At 40.1% G+C, this 18,215-nt stretch overlaps 1 protein-coding gene across 1 annotated transcript; it reads right to left on the reverse strand.

Moving 5' to 3' along the window:
• Positions 1–836: 836 nt before the first annotated feature.
• Positions 837–16,079, reverse strand: prkcda (protein kinase C, delta a). Its single transcript, XM_073469063.1, has 18 exons — positions 15,993–16,079; positions 12,497–12,631; positions 12,153–12,352; positions 12,000–12,066; positions 11,175–11,331; positions 10,678–10,709; positions 10,357–10,442; positions 9,693–9,822; positions 9,520–9,620; positions 7,264–7,360; positions 6,968–7,098; positions 6,579–6,752; positions 6,395–6,486; positions 4,456–4,518; positions 2,634–2,772; positions 2,302–2,490; positions 1,950–2,078; positions 837–1,822 (listed from the first exon to the last, which is right to left on the reverse strand). The coding sequence occupies exons 2-18, from the start codon at positions 12,603–12,605 to the stop codon at positions 1,664–1,666; spliced, it is 2,055 nt and encodes a 684-aa protein (XP_073325164.1). The 5' UTR covers positions 12,606–12,631; positions 15,993–16,079; the 3' UTR covers positions 837–1,663.
• Positions 16,080–18,215: the final 2,136 nt, after the last annotated feature.

Genomic DNA, 18,215 nt, shown 5'->3' on the forward strand with positions numbered 1-18,215 from the left:
TGCTAATTTCTATTTCTGTGTCATCACTTAATGTTTCTTGACTATTGGTGTAAATTCTGCATGTGCACAATGAATTCTTCTGAGAAAAAGCCCATTTATATGTATACTTTTGTGAAACAGATCTAAAAGTCTATGTTTACAACTATTATTTAAGTACAAGATGATGAAATCTATTAAAATTCACACTTTTCAATTTGATCTAAAAGCCCTCCTTCCTTAGTTTTTCTATCATGTATATTTAGCCAAAAATGTTTATACCATTCCCTGACAGCCTATATATATCTGCATTTTGTTGATCTGAAAATTTCATGCCACCTAGAAGCACTTCAACGTCACTGTAAGAACTTTTCATTAATATAGTTTATAGGGGCACAATAAGAGTGATGTTCCTGAGGAGGTATCAAAGAACATCCTACCCAAACAGGAAGTGCAAAACTGTCTACTGGAGGTTTTATTGATTTTACTGCAAGAGAGGATATTGATTTTTCTATTTATTTTTTGGTTGACTTACAGATTCACAAAATTCAGTTAATATATGAATGGATATATTAGATTGAGAACAGTATTTTAAACATGGTTCAGACTGACAACATGCATAAAAAACAGACAATAGGAATCTTTGAAACCCAAAATACATTAGTACAAACTCACCCCAAAATTAATGTTCATATCGAAACACTAAAATACAACAAACCTTCATTTGTAACCTGTAACCTTTTATCAAAGGTAAGCTTCCAATTCCAAGATTCCAATGAAATGTCCTTGTTTTTGATAATTTAATTATTCATAAATTGAGGATAACGTGAACTGTAAGTTTTAAAAATAGCAAATCAGACTTGGGAGTTGATGTTTTTTAATTGGATGTAAAAGATGGAGACAGTAAAAAAAAAGTACATCCTTAGCGAACCAATATACATGTTACAACAATATAAATATACATTGTCTATATACAGCATTACAGTAACTCTCAACTCATTGTTTAAAGTCAAGTACCTTTACTGAACTTTTTGCACTTGAATGCATCAAATCCGCCCCCATCCACAGACAGGACCTTTCAATACAGCTGAGATCAGCTACTCTGATTAGATTTGTTCTTTACATGGCACAGTTGAGTCAATCACACGAGTTCTTCTTTGTCAGCAAGACATGATTTATCCAAGAATTCAGATGTTCCAAAGACAGTTAACATTCATTATTGATCTATATTTAAAGATTTTTGTCAGTCTGTTCTCTATACATGCAGCCATCTCATTCACACATCTATATTTTAAGTATACAGCATAATTTCTTTCCCGCCTCCTAATTTTTCATTGTTTGTTACGAAATGGGACACAAAATGGCTGCGGATGGTAGCAGTGACGTCAAGTGGAATGTAAGGATTTTCAACCTCCCGCCCTAATATTATTACTCATAAAGGCCTTCACAACCTAGACAAATAACAAGCATGCACACAAGCACAATTACATCAATATATACAGTACATGGGCCCGTTTTTACTCATTTCTACATGTACCCAATGAGAAAATTTTGTGCTTAAAACAAGGTCACAAAAATACTGATTGTTGAACAGCTCACTCATTTGCAGGTTTCACAATGTGACGGAATAAGAGAACTGTCCAGGCACAGTAGGGATGTAACCCAGGTCAGACTGTCGTTATGGCAGTCACTTTTCTAAAAGGTGCTCCATCTTAGGGTTGATGAATGAGAAGCCAGAGAACGCCGTCTGGTCCATGGAGTCTATGAAGTTCTTATCGCTGTGGGAGAGACGAGGCTTCTCACTCAGGAACTCCCGATCAAAGTTGCTGCAATCATTTGGTGCTTTCTGTAAATGACAACAAACTTATCTCAGTGCAGCAATCATCACAGATTATAGACATAATGTAAACACAGCACATGATCCATATTTCTTCATAATTTAATCTTAGGTAACATTTATGAGATGGGCATACCACTTTGGGTTTGAAGGGGGGATCAACCTCTCTCTTCTCCAGAGCCTGCCAGTTAATGACCTTGAAGAAAGGATGTAAACGGATATTGCCCACGATTCCTAGCCTGCGTGTGGGGTCCCTCTCGAACAACTGTAGGAAAACAAAGTTTGACAGAACAAGTAAGGAATGTGCACCAATACATGTCAAAAACAGCTCAATTAATTTAATCTGAATAGATTTCGTAAACCCAAGAGTTATAGAATTCTGTCATCCTATACAGGAGCATTAAGCTTTGAAACATGGAAAGACTAGATTTTCGCAAAGGTCCAATGGTGCACTGTAACAGATGTATTTTGTAAAGTATGGTACAGACCCGCTCAAGCAGGTCCTTGGCTTCCTTGTTGATCCAGCGAGGATAGTGGGGCGTATCCATGCGGATGGACTCAAACAACTCATCCTCATCATCTCCATGGAAAGGTGACTGACCAACCATCATTTCATACAGCAACACCCCGTATGACCACCAGTCAACAGAAAAGGAGTATTTCTGTCCCAGCAGGATCTGAGTTGAAACACAATATCATAAATAAGAATCATTCTAGACAGACATTGACACTTGTTTACATGCAGAATGACAAAAGCTTATCAGTTGCAGAATTGAATATTTCAGAACAAGAGTATGTCTGTAAGTATGAAACACTTCACCTCTGGAGCAATATAATCGGGAGTACCACAGAAAGTTGTAGCACGATTCTCTCCGAACAAGTTCTCTTTGCACATGCCAAAGTCAGCGATCTTTATGTGTCCCTCATGATCCAGCATCACATTATCTAACTTCAGATCTCTGGAAAAAACAAAACAACCGCAGCAGCAGGATTGTGAGTTTTCAATTATATTTTTTTGATTTGATGATTCTTTTGTTTAAATTAATGTTTTAAATCAACTCTTAGAGGGTTAAATATGTGATAGAAAAGTGGCAGCTGGACTGGGAAATCTTGAATGCTTACTGCCTTAGAAGAGCACTCAAGCCAGAAAGAACCTTATAACTGATGTCTTACAAAATGTTTTTATGTAAGAACCATACCAGTGGTTTTGCATGTTTTATGCTGTAATTATACCTTGCATTTACTTAATGTCATATTGCTGACCATTTTTACGAAAGAATACCTTACATTTGTTTATTTCGAGGCAGCCACTTGTTTTAGTTCATTCACTATCTCAATCTTACCTGGACCTGAAACTTGCCTATGGATGGGTAATCCATCAAAAAGAATATTTAGTCCACTGTTGTGTGTTGATTTACTACGGAAGCCCTAAAGGGCCATGCATTCATACATTTTATTTCCTCCGTTTTCCCGTGATAACGAGTTAATTTCATTTGTTTTCTCGAGATCTCGAGTTATTATCTCGAAATAACAACTGCCGTTTTCCCGAGATAACGGGATAATTTTCTCGAGATCTCGAGATAACGAAACTTTGTTTTCCCGAGATAACGATATAATTAATTCAAGATCTCGAGATAATGACTGTGATATGATAGGCCTGAGATTATGGAGACGCCCAGGACCACGTAGCTGGTCAGCTATGTAGTTAACGACAACATCAGGCTCACTTAGATTGCACCGCCGATACAGCTGAAGCCTTGCTAACCGTCTTTTTAGATTACGCACACTAATGTGTATATTATCTGTAATAGCAAGGCATAATGCTATTTCAGCCTGTGTCAGGCCTTGATTGAAAAGATATGTGACGCGGTGATCGATATGCTCCTGCTCCTCTGACATTGCTACACCGAATGATGTTTCCTGCAATGATTTAATATACTACACTATCGTTTTGTTTTCTCAAGATCTCAAATTAATTATATCGTTATCTCGGGAAAACAAAGTTTCGTTATCTCGAGATCTCAAGAAAATTATCCCGTTATCTCGGGACAACAGCAGTTGTTATTTCGAGATAATAACTCGAGATCTCGAGAAAACAAATGAAATTAACTCGTTATCACGGGAAAACGGAGGAAATAAAATGTATGAATGCATGGCCCTTTAGGGCTTCCGTAATTTACAAGACATTTTGTAAGTTATATTATTGTTACATGATTAATAGCAAGCAGTTACACAACTCCTGAGATTTTTGTTTTGTTTTTCTTCACAAAATCCACAATTTGTTGTTTCTCCACTTTTCAGACTGCACCTACAGGGACAGTTTTCTTAACAGTCCCTGCAAACAGCTGCATTACCACACAATAATGAAACTTTGACAAAAAAATAAAAAGTGTCAAAATGCGTGGGATTATCTAACCAGGCAAGTTTAGAGTATTTTCAAGTTCATTTTAACATCACACTTGCAACTGGACTGAAATCAAGCAAGTGGAAGACAGGGAATTGTTTCAAAATGCTCAGTTGTTAAGAATATTTACGTTTATTTAAGTTTAACTGCAGAAACATGAAAAATTACCAGTATGGTCATTTAGGTGTAAGTGCTGATGTGCTGTACATCCAGATGTGATACATATGTTTGCTCTGACCTGTAGATGATCCCTTTGGTATGTAAGAACTGCAGGCCACAAATGATCTCAGCAGAGTAGAACCTGGGAGGACAGACAGACAGATATCAACTTCTAATCTATGGGGATAAGCTACAGGTCCACGCTGCAGCTATCTCACTACAGAGTTGGCAGCTGAACACTGGTGTCACTGCAGACACATTTCAGTGTAGAGCTGAATTATTGAGGAGGACATTTGTATGGAGTAGGAGACTGGTGAATAACGCTCTCATAATGTGAAACCTGAGAGCCGCTGTGAGCCGAAATATTACCCTATCTCTGACCTGTTTCTCTTGTCATCTGTGTCAGCTGAAACGATTCCTGAGAGGTGATAGAGTAGCCTCCGCTCTAACCCAATAACTGGTCATTCACTGTAAATGACCGACTGACAAGGACTGAATAGGCTTTCTGGTTTTATCCATTGATCATTCTCACTTAAACCCTTACAAATGCTGTATACTGTAGCTCTCATAGAACGAGTTAGAAAACAAAACAGAATGGAAAATGAAGTCTTGATGTGGGTAAGAAGGTGTAGGTGAGTTGGCTCTGCTATGTGTGGAACGTTGAGACGCCAGAGTAGAATCTCTACGGCACCGGGTCAACAGGTTAGCAGTAGCCACTGGGAGAACAGGGCCTTTGTGCTGATAAAGAGGTCACCGGAAACTCTGCAGTTCATTTGCTGCCTCAGGAAAAATACTGCATAACCAAATCCAGAAGATACTTTCCATTCCACTGTGACAACTTGTTCAGCAACACACAACCTTATTTAGTATTTTGAAGCATAAATGTAAACAAACATGAAAACTCATGTTGAGTTAAAAATGAATGCTTTGTCAGATAATGATACGGCCCACTCTCTTTTCCCCTCAGTCACTGATGGTCAATTTTCCATCCAGGCTGAATACAGTCACTGAGTGAGGAGGATTTTAGTGGATGCCAACACAAGATCAGGTGTCTGTGTTTGCAAAGGAGAGAATTACTCCTGTCATCTCATGAGTCCAGGAGGCAGCCACCAGTTTAACTACAGGAACTTCAATGGCAGACCACATTTTAGAATCAGTGATCATGCTTTCATAATGTGAAACCTTTTTTTTTTAAAAATTAATGCTGGTGTTAAAAAAAAAATAGTGGTTAATGCATTATGCATGCATTTGTTTTCCTCTGATAACTAGAGTTAAATAAAACTAGCTTTGCTTCACCTTTAAGGTAAATTTCTTCTGAGTTTGTATGTTTTTGCTCACAAGCTTGTGAACATAACACCATAAAAGACCTTACTCACATTCTTACTTGTCTATTCTTAAAGTGCTCACAAAAATGACAATAATTTGTTGCTGTGTTTAACAACACAAGATAATCATTAATCTTTTATTTATTGATTTAATGCTAGATTTGTGTTTCTAACAGCACTTGTGAAGAAATGTTTCACTTCCATCTCTATGTTTGTAAATGTGAGACTTGTGTTGGTGGCGGCGTAGGTTCATAACACTCTTTTTTACCAGAGAGCCACTTGTTTTCTTCTGGAGGGATTCCCACAGTGGGATGAGTAGAGAGGTGGGCGGTAGTAACTGATACCACTCCAAACAAACAATACACAGGCACTAAGAGCTGCTTACTCCTTACAAGGCCAGTCTGCTAGTGAGTAGTAGCTAATGGACGCCAGCGCAACACCCGCTCCCCAGGATTCAGTAAATCATGTAAAGAAAAAAAACATAATCTGAGAGAGACGAGGGGAGTAAAATAGGGAAAGTAAACATCGGCTCTTCTTTTTAAGCATATGCTTTCCATCACCTTACTTATTCTGTATGCATGAGATTCTACACAGCTACAGGAGCACAAATACACTGAGTAATGACAGCAGGTAGTGTGTGTTTTTTTTACACCAACTCTATCTTGTTATGTCAGTGTGACAGGTGTGACTCACGTGGCTCTGTAGAGTTCGAAGCGCCCTTTCTCCTGAATATGAAACATCAAGTCGCCTCCATTCAGATACTCCATCACAAAGAACAGATGCTCCTGTTGATAAGTTTCACTTTGAGTATGATGTAGAGTAGGAAAAAGAGTGGCATAGATACTACTGGGGTGTAAAGGGACTACCTTGGTCCTACCTTGGTCTGGAAGGTGCAGTAAAGGTGTGTGAGGAAAGGGTTTTCCCAGGCTAAAGCCAAGACTCTCTTCTCTACCATAGTGCACTCCACATCGTCATCCATCAGCACCACATCTTTCTTCAGAGCCTTCACTGCAAAGTACTCTCCACGACCCTTCAGCTCTGCCAGGAGGACCTGAGGAGAGGAGAGGAGACATTTGAACACCTTGTCTACAGCGCATAGTTTCATCAAACACAGACAATTATTTCAACATGGGGCCTGATGTTGCTAGTGTGTTTATGACGGTTGACAAGTATTGACTGAAGTGTTGTTGATTCACTCATGCTTGGATTGGGTTTCTGAAACAGAAGTCTCACAGTTGAATTCACACTGACATCGTTGCTTTGTACCTTGCCAAAGCTGCCTTTTCCCAAAACCTTGTGGAAGATGAAATTGTCCACATTGACGCGGGTCAAATGGGTGATGCGAGACTGAGACCGTGGGCTGGACCCCTCCCACAGTCTGCCATAGGGCGATCCATCTGATAGACAAGGTACCACACATAGAAATTACTTATACACATCATAATCTTAAACATTGAACACTTTTGGCATATTATTTTGCAAGCATTATTCCTAGTACAAAGCCTATTCTGCTCACATGAACGCATGCAAGTACATGCAGATAAATGGTAACACTCACTTACCATTGACATCCAGTCCAGCAAGCTTGTTAACTTCATCGTAGATTCCAATATCAGGCAGATTAGGCAGGTTTGGATCTGACCGGCGGGTGGACGATTTCTGATGGAATAGCAAATGTAAAAGCCAAAATAAGCATGAAACAGACAGACAAATAGTTTCCCAGCAATGGTTACCCATCTAGCTGCGGGATATCCAATGTAAACACATTCTGGCTGATTCTTCTCTTGAAACGAGTGTGTGCTCCAACTGCCCCCCATATATACTACATGTATTTAGAGGTCAACAAGAGACAACAAGAATACTGGGGGTTCTACAACAAGCCAGTCTTAAACAGACCAGGACAGGAAGCTCAGGTTCCCATCAAGGTCAGGTGTCATGTTCTCAACAATTTGTTAACAGAGGCTGGGAATTTGGAATCACACTCAGTTTGAAGGTTACACTTTATTTGAGAGTCTGAGTGTCATAATCTCCTGTGCAGAGCCCCGATAGATATGCACTGTCTGGGTAAGGATTTGTTTTAATGTCGGGATTAATGATGGCAATAGGCCCAAATAAGGACTGGGGTTAGGAATACAATTGGGTCAAGGTTACAACTAGGATATGTGCCAGGGTAAGAGCATGGTTAGAGTCAACAATGACACTTTTTAATGACAGAGCTCAGTCATACACCAAAAAATGTTATTGCTTTTGACACTGTCAGGGTTTCCGTTATCTGGTGATTACCATTTTTTCACTGGGAAAATCTGTTGAAGTCAGACATTTTTAGATCTTTTTGGGCACCATGTCCACTGAAAATAATTCCCATGTTCAAAACAAACACGAGTCGAAATTCTCACACGGTGCGATTACATTCACAGTTAATGAAAACGTATTCACACAACTTGTAAATTTTCAACTTGCATTGAAAGTTTTGTGTATTGAGAGGCTTTGCAGAGTGTTGTGTGGGTGGACCAGGCGCAGCGGAGGGACCGAGCTGCTGTTTATCTGCCAGTAGAGCCAGGAGCAGAGCTGGAGCCTCTGGAGAAATAAACACCTGCAGTCACACTACATTCTACTCTGATCTGGAGCCATTTACTGGTGTGAGGAGCGCTCAGAGTTTCTTTGTTTTTTTTACTTTCGGGATTAAAAAGTGGATTTATCTTCACTTTCACTTCTCAACCTGACTGCAGCAGCAAGCCCTGTAGGTGCTGCCGACCTCCCCTGTCGGGTGTAATGTACTGTATTATGTCTCTCTTTGTCCTTGTTGACCGCTGACTAGAGGGTAAGTGAACATTACTTCATGAATGTACAGAGAGGAGTGGGGGAAAGAAGAGTCAGGAGGGAAATAATCAGAGTCTGGGGTGTTTCCTGAGTTAAGTCAGAGGCTGGACTGACACGAACGCAGACAGTTGGACCGAGCTTGGTCAGAATGAGACCCAACGATCAACTATCTTCCTACTCCTTCAACTATAGTTGATTGTTGAGTCTCACTCCCATGTCATCAAATACAGACTCTTTTGGTTGGTGGTGCACAACCAGCGTGAATTGTTTTTAAGCTCAATAAACACAGATAATATTTAACAATTTCTTCCATCTTCCACACCAAAACGGAAACTCATTGCACCTCCTTATTCAAAAAAGCTGCATGCAACGTAAGATGAATTAATCAGAATCAGAATCAGAATCCTTTATCAGTCCCGCAAATGGGGAAATTTGTGTGTCACCAATGTGCGATATAAACATAGTTCTCAGGATGTTTTGATGTTTTCCATTTAACACCACTTTATTATTAAGAGGGTAAAATTATAAGGTTAATTGTTGTTATGTTTTAACAGTTAATCAGTAACACCCTCAGACTTGGAACAACATCCAAATAAAGTGTTACCAAGCTTACTCCAGACTCCAGACTCTAATAACAATGCTGTTTTTGTGAGTACAAATGTGTGTCAATGTTTATGAAAACAAATGTACAAAAGTACAAATGATTACTGCCTGGGGCTGGGCATTGAAATGTATCGAGCGTTTGTCTGAAAATTGTCTTCATCAATTTCCATTAAACCCCCTTCAGGAGACTAATAGATAAGTAAAAGATAATGTAATCAGATATATCTGTAATGTCTAAAAGAGCCATGCTATGATTTAATTGGGCGGTACGATACTTGAGTCAGACGTGTACTTTTCTAAATTCTTAAGACTTTACATTGACTGCGACCTAAATACTTTAAGACACTTGATTTGACCACGTATTGAAAGACTTGTGACCAGTTCCATGAACTCACCTGGCTAACTTGTGTAAGTGCTTCAGCTAGTAGTTTCTGGTTGATACCACATAGGTTGGCTACTTTATCTTGACACTTGTGATGGACATTCATGGCACAATCTACAAACAAACAAAGTCTGTTAAGGACAAAAGAACACTTCCAACAATTAGTCAATCATATCCGCACTGTACCTTCACACTTGAGGCCTTGTTTGACTAAACCCCACAGAAGACTTCCACAGTGGTCGCAGAAGGTGGGACTCATGTAGTTGTTGGTCTTGAAACGGTGTGGCATGTCAATTTTAAAGCGCTCCTTCTGGAACTGTGGGGACAAAGGATTTGTTATGTCCATGAAGGCCTTTGGCACTTCATAGGCCTGTGCACCTGCCTCATCTTTTTTCTTTTTGACGTTGTCTTCTGCTTATACAGATATACACATATCTGAGTTTATACAGTCAGAAGTGACCACACTGCTGGGTAAAAACTCCCAGAACTCCCTCAACTGTGATTTAAAGTGCCTCTCTAAAACCACACACCATGAGTGGAGCCATTCTCTTGATTAGTTGGTCTTTGATCATCTTTATCCACCTATACTGATGCTTGGTGAATAGAGCATCTTATTGGACGTGGACCCTGACTAGTACAGTATATGTAGTATGTGCCTTTGTATTAAACTCTGACCCAGAAACATCTGCCAGTTCGATGATATTACCATCATTGTTCATACTGATGAGGACGGACACTTTTCTACAACAGCAAAAACCAGAGTGAGAAAAGCCCACACTCATGTGAAATTTTGAAACATATGGAGAATGCTCATAGTACATGGTGTACTGCAGAAATATGTGAAACGTACCACAGTATCCCGACTGTTGGCAGCCGTACCAGTACATCTGCCGATGATTTTGTCTATGCATTTCTTGTGGATGGCTGCATTGCATTCTGATAAAAGGGAAGATAAAACAACATTTTTATACTTTGATCAACTATCTCAGCACATCCTGTACACTGGCCACAACTGAATGCTGACAAAATTCTTACAAAATGTAACTCTTACCCTAACTATTTTTATTCATGGTCAAAATCACATTTTGTAATATACTGTATACCATCTATGCATTGTGCTTCAATTTCAAGTACTGCACAAAACACAGGATTCGTTTTACTGTACACTTACGTCTGCATTTATAGCCTTGCTTGTTGAGTCCCCTGTGGGAGAAGAGGTGACACAAATAGGTCAGTTTGTATCGTTCTTTGATCATGTGAATATTTTGCTGATTGAACACTTGTTAGTCATAATGCACAACCACAGTACACTCCTGCTGATTTGTTTATCAAGTTTCCTTTTTCTACAAACTTCCTCTTCAGTGAGACCAAAAAAACAAGTAAATTAGTGGAGGTCTGTGGCCATCAAAGGATGACTAACATAATTATTTCTACAGACAGTACAACTAAATAGGAAGGTTGGCGTTTTGTTTTATCATATTCACAAGAAAACAGGTCGTCTAACTCACTTTGACAGAAATGCTGAGAAATATCAGGAAGTGCCTGAAAGCTGTTTTTAATCCACCCATGTCTGGTGTTTTAGTTTGTTTATCTGATTGCTAGTTTATGAGTTCCCCTTTAGCTGCCTTGAAGGTTTGTTTATAGGGCTGAAACATAGGCCGGACTGACCAGACAAATTCTCTGCACACAGAGCAGAAAGTGGGCTGTCTGAAGAATGTGGCGATGAACTCATGGTTCTTTATGAAGTGGATCTTGGCTTGCTTAATGGCCCCTCGTCTACGGTTCAGAGTTGGAGCTTCTTCCTCCTTCGCAGCCTGCTTACTCTCTTTCAGAAGGCCAGAGAAACACAGATCAGTCATTTCACAACACTGCATTGTACAACAAAGGTCATTATGTGAATGTCACAATTGATAGTCTTAATGGTAATCTATGTGTATATATGGGGTTTGGGTAGGGGGGTTGAATTGAAAGGAATACAAAAATTACCGATTTTGTAATCAGTCTGGTTGTGGAGCAACTGATTTAAGTTGTACCAAAATGGTATGTGGATATTGCATTAATGCTAAAGGTAAGAGACATATAGAGAAATGATTCTTCCCCACTTTCATACTATTCACCCTCACTCCTGCTCTTCCCTATTCTAATCAGCCTCTTACTATGACAGTGAACACAACATTTTCTGACAAAGTTAGAGCAGTTATTGTTATTTCATGTGAGTGATTTCTGCATTTGTCTTCTTGTCTCTGCTCTGGTTTCAAGTGTGTAGGTCTCCGTTAGGAAAAACGGTGATCTCCCATATCTCTGTAGAGTTATAGGGCCCTATCAATGACGTGCTCTTTAGGACATATTTACTGTTTACACAGAAATACGAAAGATTGGAAGGCAAGATTACAGGAGCTTAAGTGGCACAATGACAAACCAGAGAAAACAAAGCAACCAGACAGTCAAGTCCTAAAAAGGGCCAAGAACAAAGGAGGGTGTTTTTTCCTTTACCTGTATCCCCTCCCTCCAGAAAATACTGCACTGCCATCATCACTTTCCCAGAAGGATGGAGATCCACCTGAACACACAGTTACACACACAGTTACACACAGACAGCCTGAGTTATAGCCCTACAAGGACAGAGGACAGTCTGTAATGTCCTACCCAGAACTCAGCGCGCCCATTGGCTTTCTTGCAGCGCTCAGCAAGGACAGACACTCCAACAGTGACCTCAGCTAGTGGCTCTTCCGCTGTCTTCATCAGCAGAACCTCGAGCACACGACCCTCATAGATGTGCGCATCAAAACAGGCCTTCCAAGCCGGGTACATGGTGGGTTTCCGCTGAACAAGGGTCTTGCCTCGTTCTAGAAAAAGGAACAGAGATAAAAAGAGAAAAAAAATCTTGTTAAGTTCTGAAGTGCAGGAAACAAGAAGGGAGTAACAGCTTTTTTACAGAGGGGACAACTTCTGTAGAAGACGGTGGTGTAGGCTATCAAAGAGTTTCTCACCAGTTGTCAAGGCCTCCTTCATCTTGATTGCACAGAAGGGCGGGTCGGCCAGAGGAGGCAGGACGCCCAAGTCATACGAATTAAAGGCGATCCTCAAGAAAGGAGCCATGGTGACGAGTACCAAGGTCACCCACTCTAAGAGATGGACAAACACAGTGTTACCCTGGTGACATTTATCTATAATGACATGTTAGTTACACACACAGCTACACTTCAAAATCACATCCACTTATATACCCAAAGTTGCATATTCTCATGCAGCATTACTGCCGGCTCACATTGAAGCATTAAGATAAGTGCTGTATAATTGAAAAACTGCATAATTTCTATGTACACCGTGAGACCAACGTTATCAGAAAATAAAGATAAGATGGGGCTCCTTTAATTGACGTCTCAGAAATATATTTTAAACATATTCCTGATACCCTGTCAGACATCTGCACTTGCACACAAAAACAGTATACGGCTGTGTCTGCAAAGACAAAGTGACTTCTGTTGAACCACAGTGAAATTCAAAGAAATGGGGGGGGAAAAATTCTGGCCCTGACTGCACCACCACTTTTTATTTACCTCCTGTGCTTCTTTCTCAATTTGAGACATTTCTACACAGTCACCCTGACATGGAGAAGGGACACAAAAGACCTTTACACCTCCGTCAGCAACACCTTTTTTTCTCTGTGGGGGATCATCAGGTTTTTAGTAGCTGACTTCACAGCTGGCTGTTGAAAAAAAAAGATTTTTCTTTTCATTTTTACAATTATTATATCTGAGTTTTCTTCTAAATCAATACATTTAAAGATGATGAAAACTAGTTTCAGCCCTTGTGCATTAAAGGTGAAATAAATGTTGATAGTGACAAACTACTGAAAGATCGATATCTCCCTACATGCTGAAATATAGCAGTAGCAGCTCTATGACACAGGTTTCTGTAAGTGCAATGCAAAAGGTGACGCCCAGGCACTTCAGTCACACCCATGCTGTCTTACTTGCCTACTATGTTAATTCCACACCTCTCTGTGTAAAATTCAACCACAATGTCACATGTGATGGCATCATTTGCGCCTCAGTCACTCGTTCAGGTTCTATGTCACAGTGTTTTTTTGGCCTTGTAGTTCCTAAAAAGTTGCAGCTGCAACAGTGGAGGTGTTTGCCTAAACTACAAAGGCAGAGCGAGCCTCAACATGTCGCTAATCCAAATACAAGCATGCAGCGCACCACAGTAGGCCTTGCTGGTATTCGCAATCCTAAACCCATAACCGCCCACACTGAGACCAGAAAAGTAAGACACAGAGAAACAACAGTAAGCACTGAAAAGGGAGGGTGATGAACGACCATGTTCGCTCACTCACATGCTCATTCGCTGCTGCTGTGGGCTGTGATGTCAGGGTTTTTGGAGTTAGTCAATACCAAGCACACTGTGTGATTGAGGGCGGTGGTGATTGATTACCTAGCAAACTGTTCATGTGCAGTTTCGATTTGTCCCATCTGTTAAATTCAGTAGTTATGTCCCATGCACCAGTAAACTGTAACTTGTAAACTTCAGCCTAATTAATATTTATTTCATTGTATAGTTATTATGACCACCACAAATGTGTTTGTTAGCAGGAGTAGCAATACTTTTACTGAGAATAAATTAATTTAGTATATCATAACACCAAGAATCTGGATTTAAAGGCTTTATAATCACACTTGTGCATGTATGCTTGTGTTTGAACACCTAAAAATACAAGATAATATATACTATAATACTGGTATTGGGTGCATAGTGTATAAAACAGTTGTAGCATAAGCAGCTTCTCTGAGTGCTGGAGACTGAACCTGATACAAACATTACATTAAGCCCCAAAGCCTCCGTTTCTGACGAGTTGGGAATGAGACTCAGAAAGCAACTTTTTTTTTTACAGATAGCACCTTTAAGCAGTTTCATTAATTGATAGTTGGCTGCCTTAACAATCGATTATTGATATGTCCGATGCAAAATCAACAGATGTAAGTCAAAACTAAGTTACTTGAGTGATTAAATAACACAAAATAATGACCTAATTTTAATTATGGAGCTCCTGTCTGGCACTATTCAACAACTGGCCCAACAAAATCCAACACATATTGAAGCTACCAATTGACTAAAATGTAATTATATCAGTTAGTACTAAATGTCTTTTTGCATTTTGTAAACTGTAACAAGATACATTTGATGTATTTGTGCCCATCTTGATTGTCAGTTAATTCCTTTTTTAAATCGGTTAAATTCTTAAGAGCGATTAATCAATTAATCATTAACATCCCTACACTCTGACAGGACAAATGAGTTAAGTGAACTACATAAAAAGACAGTGAGTTTGTACAGTAATCTGTTATATGGATGTAGTTACAACTTGAAACTATTTTGGAGCACCTCATAATCAAATCAGCAGGCTGCAGCACTAAACCAAACCTAACAAGTTGTTGCATGTACCTCTCTGTGCCTCACAGACACACACACACACACACACACACACACACACACACACACACACACACACACACACACACATTCCAACACACACGTGCTGACAGCCATGAACATCTGGTTCTGAATCCTGCATATGAAATCCCAAACCTAAAACCAAGGTATCTGTTTCAGTAGTTTACAATGAAACTGTGAGCATGCAATCTGGTGAGAAAAGGCATCAAACGAGAATCAGTCAGTGCATTTCAATTTATTTTTGCAATTGTCTCTGAAGGATGTGGTTGATTGTCAGTTGGCTGAAAGCAGACATAACCTTGCATCTGACTCAGTTTGCAACCACAGTGTCTTTACGACAAACACATGCCGCGGTTTTATTTCAAAATAAGATATCTCTATCTTTGCTGTCCGGACCTGCCCGCAGTCCTCCGAGCGTTACAACATATTTTGTGACCCGTGAGAATCTGTGACCTGAACTCGAATTCCAAATGTTGCTATGGCTACCACCGCCTTATCAGCGACCCGGCTGAGTGTTGGTAGCTGTCACAGCACGAAGTGATGGTGGCAAGGTCACTTTGAGCCTTCGCCCAGCACCTCACCTGTCAATGTTTGATCAACCAATCAGTCTTTTTTTTTTTCTTCCCGTAGTTGGCTCCGTAACGCCGTAAAAATCTGACAGGCCACAGATTCCGTCGCAGCATTTAAGTTAAAATGTGTTTAAAAACGAGGCAAAACTCCTCGAAAAAGTTATTTCAATCAGAACAGCTCGCTAAGTGGTGTTTTTTTTTTTTTTTTAGTGGCCACAGACGAGGCGTAGACATGAGAGTTAAAGCTGTCAAACTGTAAAGAATTAGTTAGCTATCGTTAGCGCCATCGGTCACGGTTGAACGAGTTAGTTTCCCCACAGATAAAAGCATAAAAGAAGAAGAAGAAGAAGCGAGGGCGACGTTTATCTTGTTCTTTGAGCAACTTTCTGCAAACTCCAGACGCTACAAACCCGGACTCTTCGGGGAAAAACTCGACTAAAAACAATTGAAAGAGCACTCTCACCTCGCCCTGCGAACTCGGTGCTGTTTCTTCTTCACCGCAGCGCGACGAAAGTTGATCTTTCTCTTCCTCTCGGTTTTTTCGCTCCGTGATTCCGTCGATTGAGGAAGTGTTGCGCGCGCTCGCAGAGGCTTTCTCGGCAAGCTGTGACGTTTGCCTGCTATGCGCGCACGCACACACACACACACCACACACACACACTCTCTCTCTCTCTCTCTCTCTCTCTCTCTCTCTCTCTCTCTCACACACACACACACAGCCAGTTGCCCTATTTTGAATACAAGTCCTTTTATTTTACCTACTATAATGCGCTTTCCACATGATTTGGATTATTTACACACATCTAAATATCACCAGTTCCCATGTAATTATCCATTAAAGCCCCCCTGGGTTGATTATAACATGATGGTGCAGACTTGTTGATCATCTGAGCTGGAAAGCAAAAACTTGCCCAGGCAAGTATCACTAAAGATAAAGATTTGCATTGCTGGTGAGTGTGCCCTAGATTACTGTAGCATAGCCTAGAATGAGGGGGAAGAGATGTTTTTGTGTTCATTTAAGGTGCTTGTGTGGCAGGGGATGGGGTCACGTGGTGCTGTAGGCTGCGGGGGTAGTTTTGAGGTTTGAGCAAGGTTTTTTGGTGGTGAGGAGGAGGTGGCAGATTTGGCTCTCGCAGCCAAAGCATCTTTTCTTGTCCTAAACTCACACAAACACTCCAAATTATCTGTATCCTGCATTTATCTCACGCCTGCCTTCACCCCCTCACACACACACGCACACACATCTAAATATATGTGTGCACAAATGAGCAGGGGCAGCTATTCTCATCTGATGACACTAATGAAAAACTAGCTGAAGTGAGGACATAAATGAGGAAATGCAGTAGATAAATTCCTGCACAGTGAGTAATAATTAAATGTTCAGGTGCAGTTTATGAGACTGAATAAACTGCTGTAGTGCAAAGTGACTGTATAGTGAAACCTGCTCGGTTCAGGCTGACAGGGCACAGGTGTGTCAGTGTTCCCTTCTCTCCTCTCAGAACTTACATAACAGACAGATTGTGACTCACGGTAGACACAGGAAGTCTACAGTGGAGACTAGGTGTGTGCACTTAAGACGAGAGACACTGCTCAGCTGCTCTTCTCTGGCTCTGACAGATGCACGTTCAAAGCTTGAGGAACCCTCTCCTTCTGTTCTTCCTCTCGCAAACACACACACACACATCCGTATAGTCACAGTCATGATCCACCCGTGGGATGTATATAGGCTGTAGAACAGGCGGTTGTTAAATTTATCATACAGAGCTTAAAGAGAGCCAGATGAAGAGCCACATAGAAACCCCCTATATGGAGTTGACACATATAGCTATATGTAAAGTCAGGAGAAAATTGCATCATTTATATGTATCCCAGCCAGTACCCAAGATAAATCTCATAGGATGATTGTTTTTATGAATACTGGATACTTTTCACCATCAGCAACCTAAAAGTCATTTAAATCAAACCATGCGATTAAACTGCTTACCAGTTATGTCAACACAAAGATCACAACCCATAATTCAGGATCACAAGAGTACACATCAAAAGTCAAAAAGGTTGAGAACCACTGATTTCAGATATTTCTTATTCAAGGTTATATACATTGAGAGCAATTATTACACAAATAAAAAATGTAAAACTGTTTATACCTCATCCACCCTGGTAACCACTGATTTAAAAGTTGATCAGAATTAATCAGTTGATCAATGGACAGGCTCAAGAAAGAATAATACATCAACTCTGGCAAGGTTAGCAAAAGCATCTCCTTATATGTTTTAAGGGTAGTAAACCAAAAGTGATTTTGATGGTAAAAAATTAGAAAAAGCTCCAGTGTTTCAGAGGTAATTGCAGAGCCAATACTCTAATAATACTCTAATTTAAGTAGGCATGTAGCCATGTCAGTAGGTTAATCTCTTTGGCAATAACGCTATTACAGCATAATGAGTCCACAGTTTCTTTAAATTATACTGTGTTGTTTTTAATGATAAGACTTAAAGAAACAATTTGGCATTTTGGGAATCACACTTAATTCAGACTGGTATCATCAAATGGCGTATGATTAGCACAGCAATTGTTAAGTCATTTTGTGTCTTATCACAACACTTGTTTTGCTTTTCACGTGTCATTTAATGGCATCCACATTGAGCGTTTTGTGTGGCATTTTATGTGCAAAGGTCATAGAGAAACA

The sequence above is a fragment of the Pagrus major genome, chromosome 6, assembly GCF_040436345.1.
Source record: "Pagrus major chromosome 6, Pma_NU_1.0".
Taxonomy (NCBI): Eukaryota; Metazoa; Chordata; class Actinopteri; order Spariformes; family Sparidae; genus Pagrus; species Pagrus major.